Raw genomic sequence first — 27,528 nt, 5'->3', positions numbered from 1 at the left:
ACATGCATCTTTCATTTTGAGGGGAAAGCTGAAGACCAGGAAGATTCCACATGACCACAGGTCTGCCTGCAAAGAGTTCACGGGTGGTTTGAGGCATTTTTGAGCGAGTTCATTATGAATCACTAATCGAGTGCTGCAAACATTCACTCGGAGTGAAATGTTTCTCAGGATACTCACACCCATTCAACATCCTCGTCGCTCCACAGGCTGTTTTTAGCATAGCATACGCTCAGCTCCACAGGCCTGTTTGTTCTGGTAGACACAATGCAAGTTTTACTTGGTGTTACAGCACAATTGGATAAATACAGTGAAGTTAAAAGAGCCTTTCCCGCCCCCCTCCTCCCCCCAAGTAATTAAAGAAAAATCAGTGATATTCAGGTGTTCCAAGGAATTGTCCTAGGGCATCACCCCTTGAGAAACAGAGGCATACTGTTGGCTTTGCTTGGTAGGCAGACTCAAAAACAGAGGAACCACGTCAGTGAGGAAAGCATGTAATTCAAGAAATCACTTCCAAGCTGCACTGCCATCGGGAGATGAGATTGGCTCCTTAGGTATATTGCTTTTTCAGGTGGCTGTATTTTGGCTTAGCCATTCATCCCTCAGATCAAGCCTACTTACAGAGAGAAGAGTCTGTGCAGAAGCTGGATCAAGGGTCTGTTCCCTCTGCAGTACACTTGAGTATCACTGGTGGTACTGCATCCGTACTACAAGCTGACATATCCAAAGACAGACAGCATCCCAATCCCATTCTATTTAGGATACCAATTAAAATGCTCAGTTATGTAGTTCATGAAGACCTAGCTGAGATCTGTGGAGTCAGAATTATTGTTTTAAAATTAACTTTATGTTTTATAATTTATGCTTTCCAGAAAGCTTCCAAAGAACCTCATGCATGCAGTTCATTGCTAAGAGATCACAAAACACATGAGGATTCGTGAAAATAGCTGTTACTGTTACCCAGAGCAGTCACAACCCAAGAGCTTGGCTGCAACTGTACAGCTCCAGATGCAGTGTGCCTGTACATCTCGGAACAAAAATTTTCTGGAGAAACAGCACTTGCGCTAATACTGCAATCCATCATTTGCACTTATGTCCTAAGCTAACTTAAAAAAACCCAAAATATGATGCAAGTGCACTATTAAACCTTTCTGTAGGTTTCATGGGCAAATTGTGTTCACTTATCTTAATGTTTGCTTACAAACATAGCTGGAATAAACTAAATCATCCTCTTTGTGATATGGACCAAAGTAGGTTTTAGTGGGAAAACAGATCTTTCCTGCCCTGCAGAGGGGACCTGAACAATGTTTCAACATTTAAAATGATTTTCACGTGAGAACTCCCATTTAGAGGTTTCCAGTTTATGGTCATTGATTTCAAGTTAATAAGCAGAAGGGTATTTGAATAAAACATAGTACAGAGCTTTGTAAAGTAAAGCTGCTAATCTGATTTAGATTGTTTCACTTCCAGCTCCATGACTCTCCGTTTCCAGTCAGTAGCCTTGCTGAAGGTTATTTGTGCCTAAGTTCTTGAGGTATTTTTGTTGTCAGATATTTGTATCAACAGCACTGATGCAAAGAGCCCACTAACACATGAAATAAAGCAGATTTAAAAACCATCAAGACAATGCATTTTTCTCATTTATTCAAATCTTCTGCAGGAAGTAAACACTGAAAGATTTAAAAAAACTTCACACTGCAGTATGTACAGTTTTGTGACATCACATGAGGAAATTAATTTCTAATAAAAAAATGAGACCAGTTAGATAAATTACTGAAGACACATCACAATAAAACTGGTTGTGGCAAAATCCCAAATTCTTATGTATGGTAATGAAAATCAATATTCCTTTGTTTTACAGGGATGGAATAGTCCTGGTACAATATTTCAATTACGCAAAATGGAGTCCTGAACTTACATGACTGATTATAGTTGTATGAGCACTTCATGTTTTAAAAGTAGTTTTGCTTTTTTTTTTTTTTCCCCAGACCCTTTTGATTTGAAGCACATTCTTTCACAAAGCTAAAATACCACAGCAGAAGTCATGTCCAGAAGTGGAATACTGTTGTGTTTTGAACTGACCTGACTTGTTAAGACATTTTTTTTTTGCCAACGCACAGATGCACAGGGTCCCCCATGCACTTTTCATGCAGCAGGTAATCACAACTTTAAATAAAAGTATTTTTCTATACATTCTTCCAGACTTGCAACTGTATACATACATGCAAAAGTTTTTAAACCTATGTGATCATATTTACACTTATACATGGAATATACATAACAAAAAAGATTAAAAGGTTTTTTTTTTCCTTTGCATTAGAACAATACAAAATATGTATTTTTCATTAAGGAAACCACTATTTACATCACCTTTTAAAAACCAATTTCAACATATTATAGGTGTAACAAGTCGACATATTTACATTATATATAAATATATATAATATATACTTACCAGTTTACTCCTCTGTAAGATGTGGCAGAGAACAAACTGGTAATATCATGTCACTGACGTCAATGAGAGCTGTAATACTTTCACCAACATTTAACAGGGAAAATTTAAACCACTCATTTCTTTCTTTTAAAAACATTTGTAAATCAAAAATTTAAAAACATTACTAAGAGTAAATGGCTAAGAAAAGTGAAAGTTATGGCTGAATTCCCTTTTGATCTCATAACATTTATAAACTTCTCCAACTGAGACTCCTGGTTATGTGGTATCAGCAGAGAAGCCCTGCAGCAAAACACCTTTGATTCTGTGGTCACGTGTTACCCTCCATCATTTCCTCAAACTTTGGCAGAGGAGACACTAAAAATCCGGTTATCTGAGTCCTGTACACTTCCCTCTGGAAAAAAAAGGCATATCTGCACAGTGACTACAAGTCAATCCCCAAATCTATCTGGCTTGAGTGCTACATGCCAAGTGCAAGCATCTGTAGATCGGGCACTTAGCAACCCAAGTGCTGCAACCCTTCCCAGTTAAGTCAGGTTAAAGTTAATTCAGGTTTAAGACCCAAGGGGCTGCAATTACCACTCTAAGTGTGGTATAGAGACAAATCCCTAACTCACTTCACTGCTCTGTGAGGTGGAGGCAACTTTCCCCCCCTGCAGTCTCACCCAGCCACAACTGGGATACATTCTCCCCTCCCTCCCTGCCCCTTCGGTGGTGAGATCACACATCAGCACCCATCAATCCTGCACTGCTTTGCTTATACAGCTGCTGCTGCCAGTATCTGACAGGACCCCATTTTCTTTCAAATCTATGGTCTAATGGCCTGTGGGAGATAGGAGGTGCTGAGAGTACCAAGATGACCCTGGTCTGCAATTCATATATGGTGGAAATCATGGAAATTTGAGTTGCTTGGGAAAACACGGCCAGCCCTCCAGTCCATCTGCTGGTGCAGCAAACCCAGTTCCTGCATCCCTCTTTTCTGGTGGAAAAGTCCCCAAGGAAACTAGCGACTCCTTTTTATTCACCCATGCTACGAGACAAAAAATTATTAAAGAGCCTTTGGTCCTAAGGTTTAAAGGCTGTAAATGTGGATGGGGTAGATTTAAAGAAGACCTCTCTTCCCTAGGGAGGGGATAACACCAGTGGTACTGGAGAATTTCATATAGGAGACTGTTGCCCTCCTAGCAGCTGACTGAGAGCACTCCCTTGGCATGTCCTGCCCTCTCTCAAGGTCCTCGTCCTTGTGTTACCTGCTGCTTGAGATTGCAAAGTCTGCAAGAGGCAAGACTCTTCATGAACGGCATGTCCTGAACTTAAATTCTTGTATATTATAGTTGACTGACGTCTGTGAGAATGGCAATACCCTTTTGTTAACATCACCTAAAAAGAACGTAAAGCCTTAACTGCTCAAACTGTTAACATTTTAACTTAAACATTTTATAAAACCTTCCAAACTAAATGTTCAAAAGTATATATTATAACAATAGACTACCCTAGAATAAATACATAGGTCAGCACACTGCTAGACTCCAATATTACTTTTTTTGGGGTCAGACTCTCATCTCTATTTTTCATTTCAACTTGACTTTGATGAAGTTTTTTCAACCAGATTATTCCATGTCCACTCAAGCTGCACTTTTTTGTGAAGCCCTTCAAGTAAATTATAACCCTGTATTTACTCCAGGGAACATCTATTATTCTATATTGTATATATTTCCTACCTATATACACATTGTTTCAAGAAAAATAATCAATTAAGACTTTAAAAGACATTTAATGGATGGAACAAATACCATCTTTTTAATATTTCTGCTGGGTTGACTCATATAAAAAGAATTCAGTTCCATTGTCAATCCAAAATATACTTTATCTCATTAATGATTATTCTATGAGACATCTGAATTGTCACTGGGCCACTTATAAATGCAATATTAGAAACAAACAAAATTTTATTTTTATATTATACTTCAAACAATGACATTTAAAATGATATTAGATTTGTGTGAAGGTTTTAAAATATAAATCTGCTTTGTACAGCCCATTAATATATTATGCTTCACCGAAATAACATAAAAATATATCTTTAAATTGCTCTGTTATTTCTCATAAAAACCAGGGGGAATGTTTTATATCGGATACTGCCAAATATTTGTGTTCCCTAAAAGAAGGTATCGTCTGGGGGGAGGCAAAACAGAATAGTGGTGCATTTTCCAGCTGGCAGACAGGAGAAGTCCCTTTCAGTAGGAACTGCACTGGGAAAAAGAGGAACTGATCCTGGGCTGGGGACAGGGATGAGAGGGGGAATAACAGTTCGCTCTGCCTCAGCAAGCCAGTAGTCTGGGAAAAGGGTCTCTGTGAAACCAAATCAGAGAGGAAAAGAGCAAAACACCCCATCACTCATCTCTGCTATGCAGACACGAGATGGACAGAAAGAGCAGTTTTGTCATGTCATTGGCTCTCAATGGTGAAGATAGTCAAAATTAAAACTGTGTGGCTTTCTTTATCCGTGCAAGCCAACTACTCAGCTGTTTGCTGATAGCAGAGGGGATTATCAGTGAAATTAAGAAGCCACACAGAACAAGTTTTTTTCCAGGGGAGTAAAAAGTTCAGCAAAACTTCTGCTTGCCAATAATTCACATAATCTAGAGGAACTGAACTGGATTTTGTCCTCCTCCTCCCCCATGAGAAATAAGGGCTGCAAATGGAGTTAACACTGACAGCGTTAACAGGAAAGCGGCGCCTCACAGCTCTTCCCCAGCCAGCAATTCTTTTAAGGTGTCTCAGCTTTGACTGCAATTTTCAGTTCTTCCCATCTCAGGCTGATATTGCCAGATGTTACAAATCACAGCACAGGTGGGGATTGAGGAAAAGGGCAGAGGAGGATTTCTCAGACGTGTCCCACTATCCATTACAGAACATGACAAAACCACAGTTTTATCCTCGGTGCAACCTGGAAAATTATTCTAAAACCAGGTTTTCTGCAGTGAAAGGGTAATGCATTAAACCATGCATCAGCTGTTCAGAGAGTAATAAATATTGGCAGATTATGGATTCTTTTCCCTGGTTGTAGGAAGAGGCCAACACATTTTTCATTAAAATCCTATTCCATCTTTGAGTGGAAGCCTGATGTGCTGCTTTAGCACAGTTGGTGCTCTTCTGCAGGGAAGCAGGATGGTGCTGAACAGACAATTCCGCTCATCCGCTTCACAGGCTTTCCACCATTTTCCTCACTTAATACATGTACTGAGCCTTCTCAATTCCACTACTCCAAGAGGCATTTTGGCTTTCCCCTTTTCAGCAGGGAAGTGACAGGAATGTGCCGACAAAAGGACTCATGCAGTACTTGCATGGCCTGTGAAAATCTGCCTTTTTTATAAAAACCTAGAAAAAACCCTTAATCATAACTAGTAACTCATAACTATGGCTAAGAATTCTGAGGAAGGCATTTGTCAAGAGCAGGGCAAGGAAGAAAAATAGATTTTACACCACTATTCTGGCAGGACCACAAACAAGATTTAAAAATAAGAATACAAATTTTGGAAGCACTAAAAAATACATTTCAGTGCACTTCAATTATTAACACTGACGCAGGTTTTCCAATATGACGAGCTAATACCTTGGACGGACTGCTCTGTTTCTTAAAAGTTATTCTTAAAATGTCACAAAACATATTAAACATTCAAAAAAAAAAAAAAAGTACGCTGTCTCTATGCTCAGGCTTTCAAAAAAATAAGGATTATTTTACAGGGAGGGAGGAAACGCAGCATTACCACCACCTAGGCTGTATGCTTACACTTTGTTATACCAAAACCTTGCAGATCCAAATAAGACTCTGATCAAAGAGTACTCATAACTTAATCTGATACATACAGAAACATCTTGTACAAATTACAACCTTTCTAGTTTCCTTGTGACAATCTACTGTAAAGCAAAGTTTATCTACATGTATTTTAAATAACATCACCAGAAAAATAAAAAGTTTATCAAATGAAAACATGTTTCAATTAGACCATGCTTTTTTTAAAATCATGCTCAATTTATACAGTAGTCAAGTTGATAATCATTTTTCTTTTTGCTTTTTTTTTTTTTTTTTTAACAAAGATTCAAAACCGCTGATTGTAAACTCACTGAGGAGGCTGCAGTTTATTCTGGCTCTTTTTTGATTGTTCGCACTTTTTCCAGAAGTCCATGCACTTCTCCATTCACACCACCATGCTGATGAGAGGTGTTACTCCCCATATGGCTGTTGTAAGGGCTTCTTAAGTTACTAAAAGGAGTTTTAAGCTCTGTGTCAGATGGCAACTCCTCTTTGATTGTAACATGAGTTGAACTCTCAGTAAATGAAGGTTCATTCCAAATTTCTTTGTCATGTGCTTCTTGGCTACTAAGAGAGTTGCCACCTTTCTGTAACATGTAGTACAATATTGGATTGGTTTTGGTCAGTCTCGGAGAGTCTTTCTCATAATCATTCTTGTCCATGCCTGTGATCACCCATCTGATGGGCCCCTTTTCACTGGGCATGGAACACATGCTAAACTGGTCAGACTCGAGTCTAGATACCGTATTCCCCAAATGTTCAGGGAAGGGGGAACTGGCAGGGCTCTTTACTGCTACAGGATACTGAAATGTTCTATGATCTACGCAATTATTCTGCTGCACAGGGCTTCCCATCAACGATCTTACTGAAGAAATGGTGAATTCAGGTTTATTCATTGTTGCACTGGTTTTGTTTCCTTTTTTCTTGCCCTCTGTTAGTATGTTATTCCTATGTTGTGACAGATCTCTCTCACAGTTTTCTGAGAGAAGCAGCTGTTTCAACACATTAAAGCCTTTACTATCTCTAGACCAACTCCTATTTTCAGTTTCACTATTTGAACCATGACTTACAGCATATTTAAATTCAGCATCACTTCTGCTGAATTTCAGTTCTTGCTGGTTAAGCAAAGGCCCATACAGCGCCTCGGTAGGAGAAGCATGATTGTTTGCAGCATCAGACACATTACTTTTCATCTTTTTTAGTGGACTTTCCAAAGGCTCAGCGTGAAGCTTCCTCTTCTTCGGTACTGTGCAAAGGCTCTTGGATTCAAGGTGTGTCAGCTCGTTGTTTCGGTGACTCCTGTCCAGCTCATCTGCAGGGTAACTGTCTTGATTCTGTCTCAGCAACCTACTTAGGAGGCCATTTTTGGAAAAAGAGAAATCTTGAGGTGAAAGAGGCTCAGATTTCAACTCCTCGGATGCCGGAGAAGCAGCTGTGTTTCTCTGCAGTGAATGAACAAAACCTTGAAATTTGTTACCCTTGCACTCTCTTACTTGTTGTGCATTTGAATTATAAGGAACATTAGGTTCTTCAGATGGTTCAGTTTTTATTTTCACCGTCAATATTTGCTCATTCAAAGCCTTATCTGTCTGTTCTTGAGAACTTTCATCTCTTGAAAGAATCCTCTCTTTCTTTTCACTTTTACCTTTGTTGGGAGTTCCCAGAAGCAGCTGAAGGACAGTGCGCCTTTCAAGGAGATTTTCTATTTCCGAACCTGGCAGTCCTTGTTCCGCGGGCGCAGGTTGACAACTGAATATTTTGTTATTTTCTTCATGCGTACTCAATTTATTCGTAAGCAGAGGGCTGTTCAATCTATCAATCAAGCCCACAGGTTTATCCATGTTCCCTGCTAGCAGCTGTTTGCTGGCTCTTTGTTCTTCACTCGACATGGAAGTCTGCATGCCGCACTGAGCCAGGTTCTGCAACAGCTTGCTGGCACTGAATGCCGAAGAGTTCTGGGGACTGTCATTCCTGCTCAGCTTGGGTCCTTGAATTTCTTTGCTTTTAGACAGGTCTATCAAATGTTTGGATGCGGGATTCATCAGTCTGTCCGGCTGGATGCTGCAGGCATACGGTGGTGAGCTGCGCTTGATGGCTAGAGATTGGTGCGAGAGATTTATAGGAGAGTCTGCTTTTGTAGAAGCCAGCAAAGGTGGAGTGCTTAATGGAGTCATTCGATTTGCACTGGGACTGTCAGTAACAGGAGTCCTTTTCCCAGTCTGAACAGTGAATTTTGCCACATCAGCTGCACTGTGTGGTCCCTGAGGGTCACTACTCTTGTCTACCTGTTCTTCAGTCTTATGCCCAAGTAACAGCTGAAGCAGTGTTACTTTCTGATGGGGATTCAGCTTAGAAGCTTTCGGAGTGTCTTTCTCTTCCTTGTTCTCTGGACAGGAAACTTTTGGATCCCAGTTATGAAGCAAGGACTGAGTCAGGTTATCCAGCGATGCAGGTGGACCTGCATCTGGTTTATCTGTCCTCTGTTTAAAAGACAGGTCTATAGGAAGACAGTTAGAATGGGAGCTTTCATCATCGCTGCTGTCTTCCGTAAAACTAGGATTGTTGTCTGAGTACTCATCAACAGTTGTTGGTGTGCTACTGTCTTCAAAAATGCTGGCTCTCTCACTCTGCTCACGCCCTTTCACATGCTTGGTGGTATTCTGGCTCTTCAGCAGATGCAAGAGCAAACTATTGCTGGGAGAGGTTTTCACATTACTCCTTTCCAAAGTACTTTTGTATCCCCCACTTTTGGGAGGCGAATGCATGACTCCCACCGAACTCTGAAACGGTGCCATATTGCTTTTGCTAGAAACTGGTTTGGGTGATGATCCTGCCTGACCATTGAGATGGCTTGTCATTCCTTTTGCCAGACCAAACTGGCCCATATCCTTCTGAGCACTCTCTTGCAATCTGGCCATGGCCGCAAGTCTCTCGCTTGCGATTTGGTTGGCATTTTGTGCTTTTAAAGCGTGTTCCCTGGAGTACTGCTGCAAGTGAGCTTCACTGGAAAGGAGCAGGGCGAGCTGGCTGCACGCTACGCTGGGCTTGGGTGAAGCAGCAGGACTGGATCGTTTCTCCACCATGCTTGCAACAGCTTGTAACCTTGCAGCACATGACAGGGGCTCATTTATCACTTTGGGTCCGCTCTGCACTGCATGAGGGGATTCTATAAACCTCTCTTTGGGCAGGTTCTTTGTTATATCGGGCAGGCTGTTGTCCAGCTTCTGATCTTTTGCTTTGCTCTTCTTCAGCAGAGTCTTCAGGTGACTGGATGCAACACCATAGCACCTTAAATCTTTCTCCACTTGTAAGGAATCGTGGCTAAGGGAATACCCTTGCTCCTTAAGGCTCTGCCTAATCTGCTGTGACAGAGCAACACTCTGCAGCCTAGAGCTGAATGACTGAAGCAAAGAGGCAAGTAATGTGCTATCCTGTTTGCCTTTAGGCACATTTTCAACCATGCCAGCCAACAAAGCTTCCTTTTTCCCATCTAAATCCACAATGGAATCAGACAACCGCCTTCTCTTTGCTGCATTCCAGTCTTCTGAAGACTGCAACAGTCTTGCTTTTTTGAGGTGCAGCATGCCAGATCCCCGATATGTACTTGTATTAAGAACTGGACCATTACTTTGACAGCTGGGAAATATATTTCCTGAAATCTTAAAGTTTTGATCCTCTCCACTATGCCCAGTAGACTTTTTGTCAACTGCAGTACCTGAGCCTCCTGCTGCTTGATGCATTAGTAATCCCTCTAGGTAAGTTAGAACAACAGAATCCTGGTGCATCTCAGAGCCAAGCTCTTCTCCATGAGTCATGTTCAATAAAAGTTTCCAAAAAGGCTCTGGTTCTATTCACTTCAAAGACTGGCTTTGCTGAATCCAGATGCAAAATTAAGAAAAAAACAGGTAGATGTCTATAGTGTTTTCTCACAGACTTTCAGAAACAATAGAAAATGTCTTATTCTAAGCAGGCTTCTCCCAGTGTATACTGTTTGATGAGCCAGGTTTCCAATCATATCAATCTGCTGATATCTAGAATATTCACGGACGATGTCTAGGAGGAGCACTCAAAACATGGTTCCACAGAAATAAAGTTCCATTGAGTATGTGCTGCCTTCTTTCCCTGGGAAACCAACTTGCTTTTCTTCTTTTTCCATCTCCACCAAGCACATGAAATTCCTAAGTAAGAAACACAAAACAAAGAAAATATTTAGTATAAATTTTAAGTGCTTGAGACTTCTTTTCCTTTCAAGGAAAAAAAACTAACCCTCCACACATTGTTTTAGGTAGACATTCAGGATACATAAACCAATGACCATGTTCCAGAAGAAACTAAAACTCAAGCAATGGGCAAAATGTGTGGTAACTAATTTAAAGACCTTTGTGAAAACAATTCTCAGACAAAGTTTTATACAAAAATTAAACTTATTATTCATAAGCATAGCTACTACAAGAGTTCATCGAATTTCCCTATTCTACAGCTTAAAATAAGGAATAGCAAACATGAAAGAAAAACATTGAACTGCTCTAAATAGTTTTAAAAAGGACTTTATTTCACAGTCGCATCAACCTTTCTTCTTATGCAAATGCAAATACACAGGACGAGTAGCCCATCACCCTAAAAGAGAACTAATAGGAAAAGGCATGCCTAAAGTCAACATTTAGCTTCCTGTCAAATCTGCTTTCAAATAACAGAATAGGCAACATCATGAGTACATTTTTGTTTGGCAGGTAGATGACACTGCTGAAAGTAGAAACCAAGTTGACACCGCTCCCCAGGACTATGCAGTATTGCAAAATCCAGTGTGAGCACAACAAGGATGAAATCTGTTGTTCTTACAACACCCAACTACTCCCAGAAGTCATTGGAACAATCATGTGACAGGAGTGGTGAAAAGGTTGCTTATGTTCCTGATGTAACATAAATCCTGATATCAAAATCCTCCCTTTGCCTGAGGATTTTTATCTTTACATTCTTTCTATACATGAAACATACAGTGGTAAAACTAAAACAAAACAGGTCTTCCTTGAAGTGTTTCTATTTTCAAAGAGTGTAGACTACCTCTAAGTTGACACTTTCTTGGATGATGCATTGTGATATAAAAAGTTGTTTTAAAAAGCACAACAATGGTGCTTGTGCAAGATGCATCTCTTCAGTTTTAGTTATAAGGCTGGTCAATGAAAGCAGGAACAGTTCAGTCACCACAGGTCAATACTGAGATCATTACACCACACAGGCCTCCTCCTTCCCTCATTCAGTTCCAAACTGGCATAAATATTCAACACGAGCAAAGGTAACTGTCTTTCTGCATATTTTACTCTGCAATTTGCTTTCGCAGACTAAAAGCTCATTGAAAACTTGTATTTGCAAGTTTAAAAAGGATGTACACAGATGAAATCCTCGCCTCCTTAAACGGAATGAATATTTTATGACTGATTTCCCAGAGGCTATTTTTTAATTCAAAACCTACAGGCAACTAGAAGTCAGAAAAATATCAGTGAAAAAAGTAAAGAATGAGAAGAAAAATTAAATAGTCATGAAGTTAACAGACCATATATCCCCCTGTGCAAATACTCTGTGTTATTAGTCTTTAAGTCATTTGGAGAAATACTAAGTACTGAGCTATCTCAAAAAAATCCCCAAAACAAAACAAAATAACCCAGCAATGCATTGTAGTGTAAATGCATATACCCACGTATTTAAATATCAAATGAAAAGCTGAAAGCTGTTACTGAGGTCTCAGTACTTCTCTCAGAAATACGTTACCCATCGTTCATATAATTACCTGGAAAAGCCATAGCATTCCTTCAAAAATATATCAAACTTAAATGTGGATTCAACTAATTGAAAGTTACTGATATCTTACTGTTCCTTCAAAAACCTGTGCACCTCTGGGTGGGCTTCTGCAGAGTTTCAACGCAAAAGAGACTAAAATCACAAATAACAAATCCTTAAATACGAAGGTTTCCAATGAATACATCAACTATTCAGTAACAGTAACATCAACACAGTCAGAATTATTTCCTCTGATATTTGGGAATGCACTGTATCTGGAAAATATGTTTTTCTAGCTTCCTAGAAAATAAACTGTTTATCTGCAGTCACATTTTCATGTTTCTAAAGGTAATTAAGCTGACTGCATGCTGTTATTAAAAAGGAATGAGTAGCACTTGATATGCTCTGCTTTGCATTTAAGACAATAAAACTGAAATTTTGTAAAGATTTCTTACTATCTGATAAAAGCAAACCTTGCAGGTCACCTTTAAGATAAAGTTCCAAACAAATACCCCATTAAGCCAATGTTCAGTACAGCTTCACTTATTACAGCCTTGGGTAATTCAAAAAAGACAATGCATTTATGCAAATTCCTCAGGTACTCCAGAAGCCTGTTCCAGGAGATGACACTTGTAGCCAGTACTGTTTACATACAATATCTGCTCTAAGAAGTGTTTTGCCACTTCGTTTTTTAAATTTTATTTTGAATTACTCAGTGCTATGGATTACTAATAACTTTACAGAAATTGGGTTGATGGAAAGAAGCTTTCTTTAAAGAGAATGAAACTTAACATCAGCAATCCTTCTTAAAAGCCTCTTCTGATCTCGTGCTGCAACAGGATTATAAAATCTTACATGATTTAATGTTCAATACACAAATGTGAAAAAGTCATCTGTCAAGAACTAAAATCACATTTTTAAAAAACTGTCTCTAATCCTACACCTTATTTGTGACAGAAAACCAGGCAGTAAATTCCAGAGTTTGAAGGCAGTCTCATAGCCAGGCACTTCCAGAAAGTTTTGAACCAAATATGGTTTTCTTCTACTATCTGAGGTGTGGTGATGTGGAAATCAAACCAGTTCTGCAAATGAATGTTCAGCTGGCACTAAGGCAACCATTTAGTAACCTTTTAAAAACAGAGAGACTGTACTAAAGAACTTCTCTGGACTCATTGAAACATTAAAAATTTTCATTAATTTTATTCAAGAATAAATTTTATTCAAGAAATTACCAGAACAGAGCAAAGAAAAAAGGCAAAAAGAAGAGAAAGGAGAAGTCATACGACAACAGATCTCTTATTTCTCAGTAAGGGCTGAATGAACCGCTAAGATCTATGAATCTCTACACCTAAAAATCATATTTAGCTACTGTGACAAAATAAATTTATAGGCTGATGTGCTTTCTTGACCACATAACTACTGTAAATGCACTCTTTGTTGCAATTTCTACTATCTTTTTCCAGACTTCTGTACCTAAGAAATATATCACCCACTTGTTTAAGAGAGACTACTTTCAGAACCTCCAAGAGTACCCACTGGCTACAGCTCATTAAGCCATGTTTACCCAGACAAAACTAAACCACCAGCAGAATCCACAGCACAAATGCTGTAACCTGGTGAGACACTCCCCAAGTGGAGCATACCATGAGAAATCAGTCCCTCAGCTTTTTAAAGTGTGCCTAGGGAGAAACTGTGGGCAGAATAGGGAAGATAAGAGAATACTAAAATGTACACTGAACCGTGTATGTCCAGAATATTAATTCTATTTTTGTAGTTCTTGGAGTTTTTCTTTGCTTTCAAACTACAAATATACTTGTCCACCACAAAGATTTTAAAACAACAACAACAAACTTTAAGATCCTTTGTTTAAAAAAAGTACTACTGCCGGAAAATATAATGAAATTTGAGAATATGTCTTCTAATATGTTAAAGAACAACACCTGAGCCAATGGCTTTTTGCTCCTGAATATACAATTTTGATTTTTAAAGAATTCTCTGAATTAATGAAAACCTCAACTGTGAAACCTAACTGGAGACTCTAAACAAACAGCAGACTTCTAGTTCACCCAACAGATATTCAGTTCCCATCACGTAAGGAAAATTACATCCACAAGACATTGACAACTAGCAAAATTACATTCACAAGACATTTTTCAAATATCCCAGACTAGTATTTCTACTTAGATCCCTTTGCTAAATGGAACAGAGTGCCAAAGTAAATTAACAACTAGACTAGTATTACAGTATACTAGACTAGGATTATCTGAGGAGGGTTACACAATTTACTAGACATAACCCATAAAACTGGATAATAATGTCTTTCCTATGATCTTGAATTAAGACTACAGAAGAAAAAAATCTTGTATCAACCATTAAGGTATTCATTTTGGAAACTGGTAATGGCTAGCAGATTGCCCAAATGAACATATATTTGAAAAGAGATTACCAAACTCATGAACATTGTTAGAATGATTAATAGAGGTTGAGATTTGCATAGATTCACAGAGAAAATATTTTTATTAACTGCATTTCAGAGTTCTTTCATGACTATTAAATTTCTGTAGCAATTTTATGTTCCATTTTAAGTTGAGATGCATCAAAACATGAATTTGCAGAGCTAAAATCAAACTGGTCTGTTTAATAGAGGTTGAGATTTGCATAGATTCACAGAGAAAATATTTTTATTAACTGCATTTCAGAGTTCTTTCATGACTATTAAATTTCTGTAGCAATTTTATGTTCCATTTTAAGTTGAGATGCATCAAAACATGAATTTGCAGAGCTAAAATCAAACTCCATTTTAAGTTGAGATGCATCAAAACATGAATTTGCAGAGCTAAAATCAAACTGGTCTGTGAAATAAAAATTTTCAGTTATTTAATAAATCTGGTGTTCTAATGCTCAGCTACTATCAGAAGAGCCAGAAAGTCTTTCACTAGCTCATTGATTTACCATTCTCATATCCCCAAACATAAAGGCTCCAGCCCACCACATCAACCAATGGCTCAGACAGTCATTTTAATTATTACAGATTTGAGGAATGCAGTACAGTGATTACAGTGGCAGCTTGGGATCCAGGGGTCCAATTACTCACTGTGCTGCAGACAGGCTGTCTGACTTCTGGTTTTACTTCTCTGTACCCTGTTTTCCCAGATGGAGTAATAATAAATGCAAACTTCAGAAAGATAATTGAGGATAAATATATTAAAGGTTGTGTGTTGCTCAGCAGTTCCAGTAATAGCCCTGGGTAAGTACCTAAAGCACAGGATTTTAAGTGATTCCCCTTCTTTATGGCTGCCTGAAGTGAAATGTTGCAGAACACAAAGAAATGAAGATCTCCAAAAAAATTCCCAGATGCACTGGAAATTGCAGCAGAATCTTGCAGTGAACCAAGCACAAGTGGGGAAAATGAGACTTTTTGGTCCCTAAATTATTTTGTTATTAATCTCAATTTGTAAATCTTTGATTTCAGCTAGCAGGAAGGATGCTTTCAGAGCAGTGGTAAAAGCACTTCACAGTTGACACTTTTTGTTAAGGTTATGAGCAGCGAAACAGGTCTGATTCACCAATCCCCACTACCAAATCCACAAAGCTGCACAGACGTGCAGGTACTTCAATGGTACTTAAGCACATGCTTTAAGGGAATCAAGTTTTTAAGTGCTTTGCTTTCAAAAATCCACACTTTATGTCAGAAATCTGTGGAGATGAATGGAGCAGCTGAGACCTCTTCACAGTTTTGATTCAGGCTGTCAAGACATTTTGAAGGTTCCCTTTGCAAATGTAATTTAGAAGAAGACCGAAAAATAAAAAGCAAAAGTGATCAGGTGGGGGAGCAGAACTCAGCAATAGGTGGGTGAATTATTCCATGGTTGCACTCAAAAGAACTTGGGAATCCAGAAACCATTTTTTACAGTTAATTTATTTAAATAAATCAGGCTCCTCTTCTGCAATGGTAGGATATCACTTTGAGAAAGCAAAAATAAGCTTCTTCCCAAGCTTGGCATGTTATTCACTCCTTCGTTAAGGCCTACTGACTGACTCCAAAAGACATTTTAAACATGGGAAGGACACCCTATCCCTTTTAAACAGCTCGGTCAGGAGAGGGCACACAGGGAATCATGTTGCAGGAGCAGCAGGAGCTCCTGCTCCTGCCAGGAATTCTGGAGGGGCTCCCAAGGCCCCGACCCCACCACAGAGTTGGCATCCCCCATCCCGAGTTAGGGCAGTTCCCTCCCGGCTGGCACGATCCCACAGAACACAGCAGCACAGCTCCCTCTATGAAACCCCCCCTGGAATAATGGCAGGATTGGCAATAGCCATGGCTTCATGGCCAAATTCTACACAAGCATACAAGATGGAAAAGCCTTTTCCCTGCAGTTTTGGTAATCTGTGTAATGCAAACCCAGTCCTGACTGACTTTCTTAAGAGAATTTTCAAACCACAGAAAGGGGTGTTGTTTTCTTCAGTATGGGGATAGGTTGGGAGGGGGTACGTGGAAGGAAACAGACCCAAACCAGCACAGTCAAAACCTTCTCATTATTTTAGCAGCTTAAATAGTAGGATTTTGAAAAATACTGTAGAAATCCAAATCCATAACAGTTGATGCAACAGCTCAAAGAGACGCAAAATCTACCATTTTGCAAAAGCACACAAACCCTGACTAACTGAAAAGTCCCAGGTAACATAAAATTGACAGGAACGCAGAACCAACAGCACAGCAGGCACAAGACACAGTTTTTCCTGTGAGAATAAGATCTGACAGACCACTGGACTGAAATGTTAGTGAATCAACAACTGAGTGGGGAAACAAAAACCCAACTGTTCTCCTGGCAGAGAGTATTTAGATTTACTTTAGCTTTTAAGGGACTGCTAAAACGTAAATGCTGATTACTGCTTTTAACAGTGGCCCCAGAGGCACATAAGGAAGGGGAGGCCGTTCCTACACATTTCATCTGGGGTGTGGAAAAGGGGATTTCAGACACCTCATCTCAGTGTCCCCCCACTCCTCAGATTTCACATGGGATTCTCCAGTCCGGGAATCTGTGAGTCACCCGGACCATGCAATACCACCTCATGACTACGAGTAGCTTTGGGATGGTATGTAATATATATCAGGGGGAATACAATATTTCCAGTGTCTGCTGAAATGAGGTGTGGAAACGTCAGAGAGATTTTCATATCTACGCAGAGAGCTGTTCGGGGAGGTGGCAAGACAGGCTGCACATCACGCCAGGAGAGACGCGGATGTTGGAATGCCTCAAACTCTGTGGCAAAGCATTCTCACATGAAACCAAAATTCTGAGCAGCACTGGGGAACAACAGGTTGAGACGAAACACCCATCCAGCCCTGAGAGATGCCTCTCTCCCAGGAGAGGAGAGCATGAGCACGAACAACAGCAACCTGAGAGCGACAGTGCTGAGAGAAAAAGGTCTGTCTGCACTGCAGGGTGATGGGTACAGGAGACAGACAGGCAGCTCCAGTGCCAAAGTAAGCCTGGCCCAGCAGCAAGGGACTCCGTGGAGGTTGCTCCCCCAAGAAGTGGGATGTTTCAACACTGAGTTGCTCTGCTGCGACTCATCCGATGCTGGCACTCAACCCATCTCAGCTGCCTCTTCTAGAACGCAGTGCACAGTTTACAAAAGGCCACAGGTCTAAGTTCCTGCCTAAGTTACATGTCACTTGTGTTTTTGAAGCTTACTTCACAAACCTGCCAGTAAGGGGGGGATAAAGAAAATAAAAATTAAAAAAGGAAAAGACCCTAAACAAAAAAAACAAGCCAATCAGCCAAAATAAAAGAAAAACAAAAACCTCCACCTACGTCATAAAAAATCCCTCATTCAATATGACCTTAAGTCCAAGCAAACCCCCAAAACAGTTGAAGTAAGTATATGGGAAGGGGGAAATGGTGGGCAGACAATTGCCACGAAAGCTGAGTTTTTGAAAGCCTTAGTAGCAGCTCTCCAAGGTTTACAAGTACACTTAAGCATCATACACAGCTTAATCCAAATCTGGTCTGCATGTTAAAACCTCCTACTGCAAAGTTCTGTAAAGTTCAGAGACAAAACGCATGTGTGGCCATCTGTCATGCTGTGGCACTCTTCAAACAATAGCTAATGTCAGCCTATCTTAAGTATTTCTTATTCTAACAAGTAGAAGAACTGAGCATCACAGAAATAATCACTCCCAGATGCAGAAAACCCCACACTGTTCATACAACTTACAATTCACCACAGTGTTTCATAGAAATTTCAGTCAATTCCTTAGCCAGACTCATGCACATATATTTCTTCTTACAAATACTACTGGAGGAACACTTTTATTTTGTTCTCTAATGGTACTGTAAAGGCCATCTTCTAGTTCATTTCTTGATTATGATCTGCTAACACAGACACAAACTCAAATACACTATCTGCCAACTCTTTGCTAATTGTAGTATGGGAAGGAATAGACATTCAACCTATAAATGCCACTTTGTGAAGGAATCAAGTATTTGACATCTAAAACTGCCCCATGAACCACTGCTCAATCATCTTCTGCTACTGAAGATAAAAAGGGCAGAAACTAAGAGATGATGCAGAAAAGTTACACCCCACCCCACACCCATTAAGGACAGGAGTCCAGAAATAACATGTATCACTAAATCTCAACTAACCTGGGTAAGGGTGTTGAGCAAGGCTCAGAAGCACAGTAAGCAGAAAGGCTTTTGGTTAATTGAGTCTTCTTGTTCAAAAGACCAAGAGCAAAAAACACACAAAAATCTATACAAAGACTTGCTTTCAGGATAGAAGGGTGGATAATATACAACAGCATGGACAGAGGGAGGATGCACCTTTCAAATCTCTGGTAAACCACTTGCCTATAAATAAGCAATTAAAAAGGAAAGTCACAACCAGATTCCCATTCCTCCCAACACCTACCAAAACAAATCACTGATTATGCATTTAACACTACGTCAACTCCTCAAGAATGAAACTTGATTAATATACAGAGAAGAAATCAATGTCTTCTTCTGGGCAATCATGCTTCTGAGTTATGATCGATGCACGCAGATAATGCACTTCCACACAACTCTGACCTTCTGCTTCTTGGGGGATCTAAAGACACAGGCAGTTATTGATAGCGCTGCAATAAAAGTGTGTATTTCTTGGAAAAACTGTATGTTATGTGGTTTATCATAGGATAAGTCGCTTTATGTTATTTTAACCAAGAACTGGTTTCAGATGCCAAAGTGCAACAAAGCACTAAAGAGTAATGCGCAGTATTTTATTGACAGTAGTAGTTGTGTTCCACTTGGGACCAAGCGTCTCATGGTTAAGTTATGAATGAGAGCCACTTTCTAGACTTTACAGCAGAATAGGTTTCAGCTAACTGAACACAAATACACAGTAATTCCACAGCAAGGTGAAATACAGGATCACAGTCGCATAGCATTCCATTACATGTAAAACCCCCATAAATCCACGTTAGAGATCCAGATGATTTGTGGTTGAGGGTTTGTTTTTTTTTTTTTTTTAAGTGAGTGGAAGGACAATACAGCTTCTATTGTAATGGGAAATTTCAGCTTATTGTGGATGATGTTTGTAAAGGTTATAGACACAGAAGAGGCTCATATAACTACAGTTAGGTGGGAAAAGAAAAATCTGCATTAGCAAGATGGTCTCTAGTAGTTCAATTCAAATAAAAAATTAGTTGGTTTTTTTTTTTTCCTCTCCAAAGCAGCAATAAACTCAAGTGAAATTAAAGATAAAACCATAAAAACCAACCTTAGTGAAACCTTGTGAGAAGAGGCTCAAAACTTCCTGCAGAGACAAAAGGACACAAGGCCCTTATCTTATCACTATGCCACAGTGTTAAACCTTCTTAATATTTTACTTAGGGATTTATGTTATGAATGTTTTCAGATTAAAGTCACACAGATGTATACAGAGATGATGAGATGACCCTGAAATGTAAGGAACTGGGCTGCAGCTCAACCTTAGACATGAATCAAATCACAACAATTAAAATACCAACCTAACTCAAAAGCAGTGAAAACTATTCACTGTCACAAAGCCATGGCAGGAACAGTGGAGAGGGGGAAGAGGGGGCAAGGGGAAGAGTTTAACTACCCCTCAATATGAGGACATACACTTTAAAGTAATTTATCAAATTTTATGCTGATAAAGGCAATATGCATTTTAAGAAGTTATTATACCATCACAAAGTTGTGGAAAAGAAGCACACTGTATGTTTTTCATGAATGCTGCATGAAAGAAATAACTGTAAAATAGCAAAAAAAGGCTATTTGTTGTTACCACTTGTTCCATTACTGTCAAGAGAGTTGAAACAGGTGGTTATACCAAATTAAAACCTGCATAAAACAAAGCAACACAGATGCGTGATTGATTTCTGAAGTTTGATTTCCTACATAAAACCGCACTACCCTGAAAGAACTATTAAAAGTAAATCTATTACCCCATACTTGCACATAAATATTAGCTAATTTGGGACCATCTTTCATAGTGCCTGTGAAACCAACAGCCTCACTGAGCCTTTATGAAGCCATATGCCCACAGTGTCCCTTACACCAACCAACTTCACTGCCCTGTTAGCACACACCTAAAATAAGGCCTGAGCTCAAGAACCCTTCTGAACACATGTGGCACCAGTGCATCAGAGCTAACTGGCTGACTGGGAGTTCCACCTTGACCTCTAGGAAACGAGGCCATCTCAGTCGCCATGGAGAACAATGTCAGCAATGAACAGAACGAACTAGTTCGGAATCTGCACATTTAAATGTACAAACATGGTTCCACAGGAATTTTTGTCTGATCTAAGTGTGAGGCTGCTGCCAGAGCACGTAGCCTTGTCTTGGTCTATGGATCTGCAGCCACTCGTGCCTTCCACCTTCCCAGGACTGACACAAGCATTCCTACACAAAGCTCCTACAAAGGCAAGTCAGACTAAGGACCTCTTCACCATCAAAAGAAACCCCAAAGCCACTGCCGAGCGTCTGCTTCACAGTTCTCCATGTGGGAATGTGTGACTATGAGCGGCATGAGAAAGAACGAAGAGCAGGGACTGCTCCTTTCACTGGTGAATCGCACTTAAGGCCAAATGAAAGCACTGCCACTGCTGAGATTCTCAAAGAGAAAACTCCACCTCCAGGCAGGACATCGGTGCTGAATTTAGAAGAGCTCATCAGTGAGATAAAAATGCCTTTTTAAGAAGTACCCCCTAAACAGAATTACAAAAAAAAAAAAAAAATTTAAGAAGTCAAAGTATTCAAGCCCTCTGAAATCTTAAAAGATGATTCAAAATTTAATCAATCCAAATATTTTAAATTTTGGATTTTACTGAGGTATCCCGTGAAGCATGAGTATAAATCCTATTAAAATGAACTTAGTTTGTCCATCCCTAAAATAGATTTGACATACAAACACAAACACAAGGTCAAGGTCACAGATCAGCAAGAAAGATTACAAAGAGGACTGATGTAAGAGCTGGCATTTGATCAAAGCTCCTGGATGTATTTTTTTTAGTACACTTACCAGAAATACCACTACACTACATTTTCTTCACATTGGTACATTACATATTTTAAGTATTCCCTACCTTTAAGAGCAGCTGCTCTGTCCTTATTTATTTCAACAAGAAATGTTAGGCAGTACAGCAAGTAAACTAAGGAAGAACTCTTACATCAAATGCAAAGCAAGTGAGAGACTATTTGCTATCCTTTTCACCCTATTCAGCCATGTGTTGATATATATTAGATGACAAATCTAAAAGGAAAACCCACTGACAAATACAGGACATGACAGCAAGACCACTGCTAGAGAGTCAAGACCTCAGTTTTTAACTTCTTTCAGTTCAAGATATTTAACTTAACATAGGAATTGTATATTTGGATGTGCACTTCCAAGTACAACGCTTGTTTATTTATCCTAATTATCTGTGTGCACTGCACATATTTCTCAATTAAAAAAAAAAAAAAAGAATTCAAGGTCTGTTCAGAACACAATCAAACTAACCTCTTCGGTAATCAGGACAACATTTACCTCCTAGAAAGCTTCTTTAATGTTGAACGCTGAGTAAGTGAGCAGATTAAACACAGGAGCAACAGTTGAAAGACTCATTAAAACGCAGCTGCTGAAAATAGTTAGCAATGAAAGTCATTTACTGATCTATCCATCCATACACCCACCGATACATTCTCAAAGCTTTAAACATATGCAGAAGAACATTCAGCTCACAGGTCACGTCTACCAGACGTAGCCTTCTGACGCTTAAACAAGAGCAAGAAGGGGTGTCTCGGGTGACACAACATCGTATGACATTCAAAGGTGCACTGCTTCCACAAAGTTCAGATGCTCATTGTACTAAGTAGTCATTTAAAGAATAGTCTGGCTTGTACTCTTAATTCTGAACCCTCACTTTCAATACAGCACTGCTCTGATGTTAGTCTAGACATGACTGGGAGTAGTTTATATTTAGACAGAGAGATATGTCTATAAATAGGACTGTTTGTGTTGGTATTAAAGCTTTCATTGGAACCCATTTGGGGTGACCTGTATAACTCACTTGTATGTGGGCATCTTGGACATTGCCAGTAAAACCTTCATGCCATCACACATCTTCCTGAATCTTGTTGCAGTTATTATTCAACATTTCTTTACTAATTTTTCTCCATTTAATTTTTGTATAGGTGTTATATTTGCAGCACTCTACCTGTGTGATTGGTTTGGCTCAGCTACTAATGAAAAGGTCTCAAATGAAAAAGACAAAAAAAAAAAGTAAAGTTTTAAAAAGTTGTCTCCTTTTTGAAAAAATCCTTCACAAGAATTAGATTGTCACCCTTTTAAGCTATAGTATTGCCTGAGCTACTAGGGCCAGATACAAATCACTCCTGAAGCCTGAGATGTGAGCTTCTCAGCACAATGGTATAGGTGCTTTTAACTCTGATAGTGATTCATCAGATCTTAAAACAGTCACTGGTTTAAGATCAAATTGAGTTAAGTCGTAGACCTCAGGGCAATACAATTCTGCTCTTCCTTAGTCCCTCCTTTTCTAAACCCTTTCAGCAAAATGGAAGAAAAGGGGAAATTGGCCCATTTTTTTTTCAAGGAGAATTTCTATCCTTCCTTTGTGAAAGGTTGATAAAGCTTCTCACTGCATTGAACTGCTAGAAAAGAAAAATAAAATAAATTGGACAATGATTGCCAAAAAATAAGAGGTTCATTCAACATTCAAAAACAAATCAGCAACCTACTCTGAAAACCAAACACACATGAAAAGGTGTATATAAGACATCACAACCAAACACATTTTGGAACCATATTAGTTGATTAGCAGTACAACTACCCAACACTTTAAAGGAAGCATGTTTGGAGTCATATAGCTTATTTAAGTTCACTAATGCACAAAAGCCTAAATGTGTGAAAAAGTCTTTAATTTAGTTATGTTACAGTGTTTAGCAATATCACAGTGTACATAACCATTCATTCGGTATCGTGGTAGGTCTCCTCTAAAGCTTACACTAGAGGGGCAATAAATAAATAAATAAATAAAATCTTTCTTTAATCTTCATAACTGAACCTTCAATAAAACAAGTGTGCCGACTTTTAAAAGGGGGTAACGAGAAACTGCAATGAATGACAAGCCAATTTAGCAACAAAAATGAATATGACAGCTAGCACAAAGAAGAGAGTACTTCTGCTCAATTTAGTAGTCAAGCAGTCTAAAACAATGAATTATCTTCAAGAAATAGATGGCTGTCAATGCCCAATTCTGTAAAGATACAATGTTACTTATTTTTTATAACAAGGAAAAAATATTGTCTATAGTTATTTTTATGTGTGAAATGTCAAAATTATTTTAAAATTTTTTAAAAATACCATATTCATGAACAGTGCAGTAGTAAGTCCTTGAACTTTGTACTTTCTTTTTACTTATTTGTTTTTCCTTACAGAAGTAGATCTATGGATTTTAATAGGACAGCAGATTAATGGCAAGATTACACACACATGCATATCTGTGCATGAGAGAGGCATCTAAATGACACAACATATATTAAAGCTGCAGACTTTGACATGGGATAGATGGATATCTACCATACTAAAACCAGTAATACATCACCAGTTTAAGCATCACAACTACTAAAAGTAAAGTAGTTCACATTCAAAATTTCAATATTCTTCTATTATTCAGGACTCAGCAAAGGATTTCCAAGATATGCATGATCAGTTATTCCAGTTGTTCAACACATAGTAACCATAGCAGGTGATTTAGTTTCCCACAGGTTGGAAGTCTGATATTGACTCATCATCATAATATAATGGGCCAGTGGTAACAGTGGAAGGCAGTGGAAGGTAGGTGCTGAATTTCCATCTGCAAATCTTGTCTCAGCTTTGAGGATGTGGGGGAACACACAAATATCTCAAAAGTTGTGATTACAGTTTTAATCTATTCACTTAATGCCTACTGATAGAGTATGGAGATAGTGGGAGAAACTGTCATATAACAAATCAAGAATCTGGCAAATAAACAAGTGAAACTGCACCAAAGTAACTTAAACCATGTATCACATAGTATAGGGTCATTATTTGAGAGTTATTATCCATAACCACAAATCTATCGATTCAGCTGATCAGGCTAGGAATTATTTCCAGCTTAATCTGCCACAGTAGAGACCTGAGTATGGCTGACAGGTCACAACCTGTGTCCTTTGTGTTATATAAAGCCATCTTTCCTTGATGTAACTGGAAGAGTCATTTCCCAGCTCAATATACCATCAGTAAGTAACTCCAGCGTTTTCTGAATCAATATCTAGTAAGGCCTTGTCAACAACCTGCAGGTAAATTTCATTGACTGCCTCTATTCTTGCTAAACTGTAATTTTTTTTTTGTTTCTTCTATTTTTCAGTCTTTATAAGAATCTTGTCATAAAGCTAAAGAAGAATGGTTTTGTTCAAATTCTGTTGCTAAGTTTCATCAGTGATCAATACCAAAAGAACTCCACTGAATACAACATTGATGTGATTTCATTCTAAAGTAGTTCATGTACCTGCAGGATCCTGTAGAACCACAAGACAACTCACAAATACCAAATAAATGCTGAAGCAAATCATACTGGAAAGGGAGATACAAGCTGAAGAAGGCAACAAAGGGCAACAGAGGGAAAAAAAAGCCCACAGAAGATCCCATAACCTATTCTTCTCAAAGAGACTTTATGCTCTAAAAGTATACAATTTAAAATCCATTTGTTGAGAAAAGGCCAGAAGTTCTGGCGGGCAGGTGATCATATCTTCAGCTTCCCAGGAAACTTAGCAGATTGTTAGCTTAGCACCCTAGTTAGCAAACTCAGGAGAAAGAGATCAAGACTATACAGTAACATGAAATAAATCACTATCTGACTCGGAATTCTTGTGAGGGATAAGGACCAAAGCTACTGTGAATGAGACAAAGTTACCACTCCATGTCCAGGGTGAGTAAAACAGGTTAATAAACTTCTTCACAAGTTCAGGGCAAAAACTCATACCTTTCAAGTGTCAGTGATGGATCTTTGTGAATCTGCTTTTCACTCCTCCCTGCCAAAAATAAATACATTATAATCAGGATGCAGAAACTTATGGTGGAAAACAGTTATTTCTGATGTAACAGGAAAGTAATTTTGGTAATTCACAATCAGCTCATGAAAGAGAGTCAGTCTTACTTCTTAAGAAGGTATCAGTAGACTTAATTAGTATTCCCCTGAAGCTGGTTTTACTTGTGGCTGGTTTGTGACAATATCAGACCTCGACAAGTGAAACTGAGCTGAGCAAGCTGGTAAAGGTGATGTGCCAGGGGAGAGGGGATACGTCTCCTTGACCAGTTAATACTACCCACTTTGTCAAAAAAAGCTGTCATCAGGAGATTATCTTTATTCTAACACATCTGCTATCAATTTACCCACCATGATTAAAAAAAAAAAAAAAAGAAAAGGCAAAACCCAACAAACCAAAACCAAACTAACAACACAGTATACACCTTTGACACTGCATTCTGTTTTTCTAAAATCTTACTCATCTTCTCCTGCAATTAGCCTTGTTACTCTCATTCACCTATTTCTACAACCCACACTTCTGTAACATTAAGGACATCCAGTGACTGTTCCACACTACACAAAACAGCTGTTATTGTAATCTTTATCCTCAAGACGCTTTGACCATACAACCCTTTACTTCAACTTTCCAATTGTTTTTCTCTTGTACTAGACTAAGTTTAAAATTTCTCGAGTTCTACAGACATTAATAACTTTCATTTTTACCCACATTACCTAACCACTTATTGTGTCCTCCTTCCTTACCCTTTTGTTTCCACAAACACTCATTCTTGCTGTAATACTCAGGCACCTCTCACACAGGAAATTCCATTATGCTTCTGCACTGCTCCCCAGGCGAAGATCATCTGCACTCTGGAGGCTATTTCTTCCTCTCCTCCAACAGTAAATTACTAGACCAAAAATTAATCCAAATCCACTAAAACACCTCCTGCAAGACCACAAGCCAAAGCACAAATGATGTATGTTACTTGCCTTTCCTCACAGACGTGTTTGTTCCCTTTCCCTCATCACAGTCTATATGAAGTTTAGAATAAATACATCTGCACCTTTGAGATGCTGACAAGTTCAGCTGGACAGCAATTAAATGAAGCCCTAGAGCTACACTGGCCTCCAGAATAAGTTTTCCCTTTCTCTTACAAAAGAAAAAAATGCCCTTATTGGTTTTGAAATACAAAAGTACATGCTGCTGTAGTAATACAGTTTTCACCTGATACCTTTCTTTTGCAACATATGATTGGAAGGGAAGGAAAGAGTGATACACACTAAAAGATCAAGAGAACACAAAGATTAATGATGTATGGAGAAAAGGGTACAAAAGGCCTAAAATATAATGCAGAAAGGCTAAAACATAGTATCAAAGGGCTCCCCTTCTCTTGAGCTGCTGCTTTTAAAAATCTAGTGAAAGCTCTTCACTTCCCTGGCTGACACAATGACAATATCCTCACCCTGATGCAATCTGTTTTCACTTCAGAGGGCACAGATGCAAGAAAGACCAGAGAAGGAAAGGAAATAATGCTCTTAGGAAAACTCCCTTTTCAGAGTGACCATAGTTATTTGTTTTTAATCATGACAGCAAATGATGCCAAAGAAGGCACAAATAAGGAAACTTTCGAGGAGGAAGGTGAAGGCTGAGAGAGCACCTGCCCCAGGCACTGGTTAAACATAAATCCAGAGCTCCTTCAGTGAAACAAAAGAAGCTTTCTGTGTCTCAGGTGTCTTAATGAAATAACCTTCTGAGCCCCAACAGCAGACAATTCTACAAGTTCTCCACTTCTTTGAACATAATTTCTCCTCTTCCTTCTCAAATCAGAGAGGTTTGATTTATTGGGTCCATCTCTGAATTCTGTTTTATTGCAAATGAAACTTAACCCCTGCTTTCAAAGTCCCTTTGGTATCTCTCTACTATAT

At 38.9% G+C, this 27,528-nt stretch overlaps 1 protein-coding gene across 7 annotated transcripts in view; it reads right to left on the bottom strand.

Moving 5' to 3' along the window:
* Positions 1-1,624: 1,624 nt before the first annotated feature.
* Positions 1,625-27,528, bottom strand: part of NRIP1 (nuclear receptor interacting protein 1) — a 106,939-nt gene continuing 81,035 nt past the window's right edge. For 4 of the 7 annotated variants that reach the window (XM_051779587.1, XM_051779583.1, XM_051779585.1 and 1 more), the window contains 2 exons: positions 25,558-25,606; positions 1,625-10,444 (listed from right to left, as the gene is read on the bottom strand). In XM_051779587.1, the coding sequence (XP_051635547.1) occupies positions 6,593-10,081 (3,489 nt within the window). In that variant the 5' untranslated portion in view covers positions 10,082-10,444; positions 25,558-25,606 and the 3' untranslated portion in view covers positions 1,625-6,592. The remainder of the gene's footprint in view (positions 10,445-25,557; positions 25,607-27,528) is intronic. The other 3 variants (XM_051779584.1, XM_051779588.1, XM_051779589.1) reach the window with 1 other exon arrangement.

Source organism: Manacus candei, unplaced genomic scaffold, assembly GCF_025592945.1.
Source record: "Manacus candei isolate 608988 ecotype Guabito, Panama unplaced genomic scaffold, ASM2559294v1 h1tg000014l, whole genome shotgun sequence".
Lineage (NCBI taxonomy): Eukaryota > Metazoa > Chordata > Aves > Passeriformes > Pipridae > Manacus > Manacus candei.
Note: the sequence above shows the minus strand (reverse complement) of the source record. Positions and strands in the feature narration are given on the sequence as shown.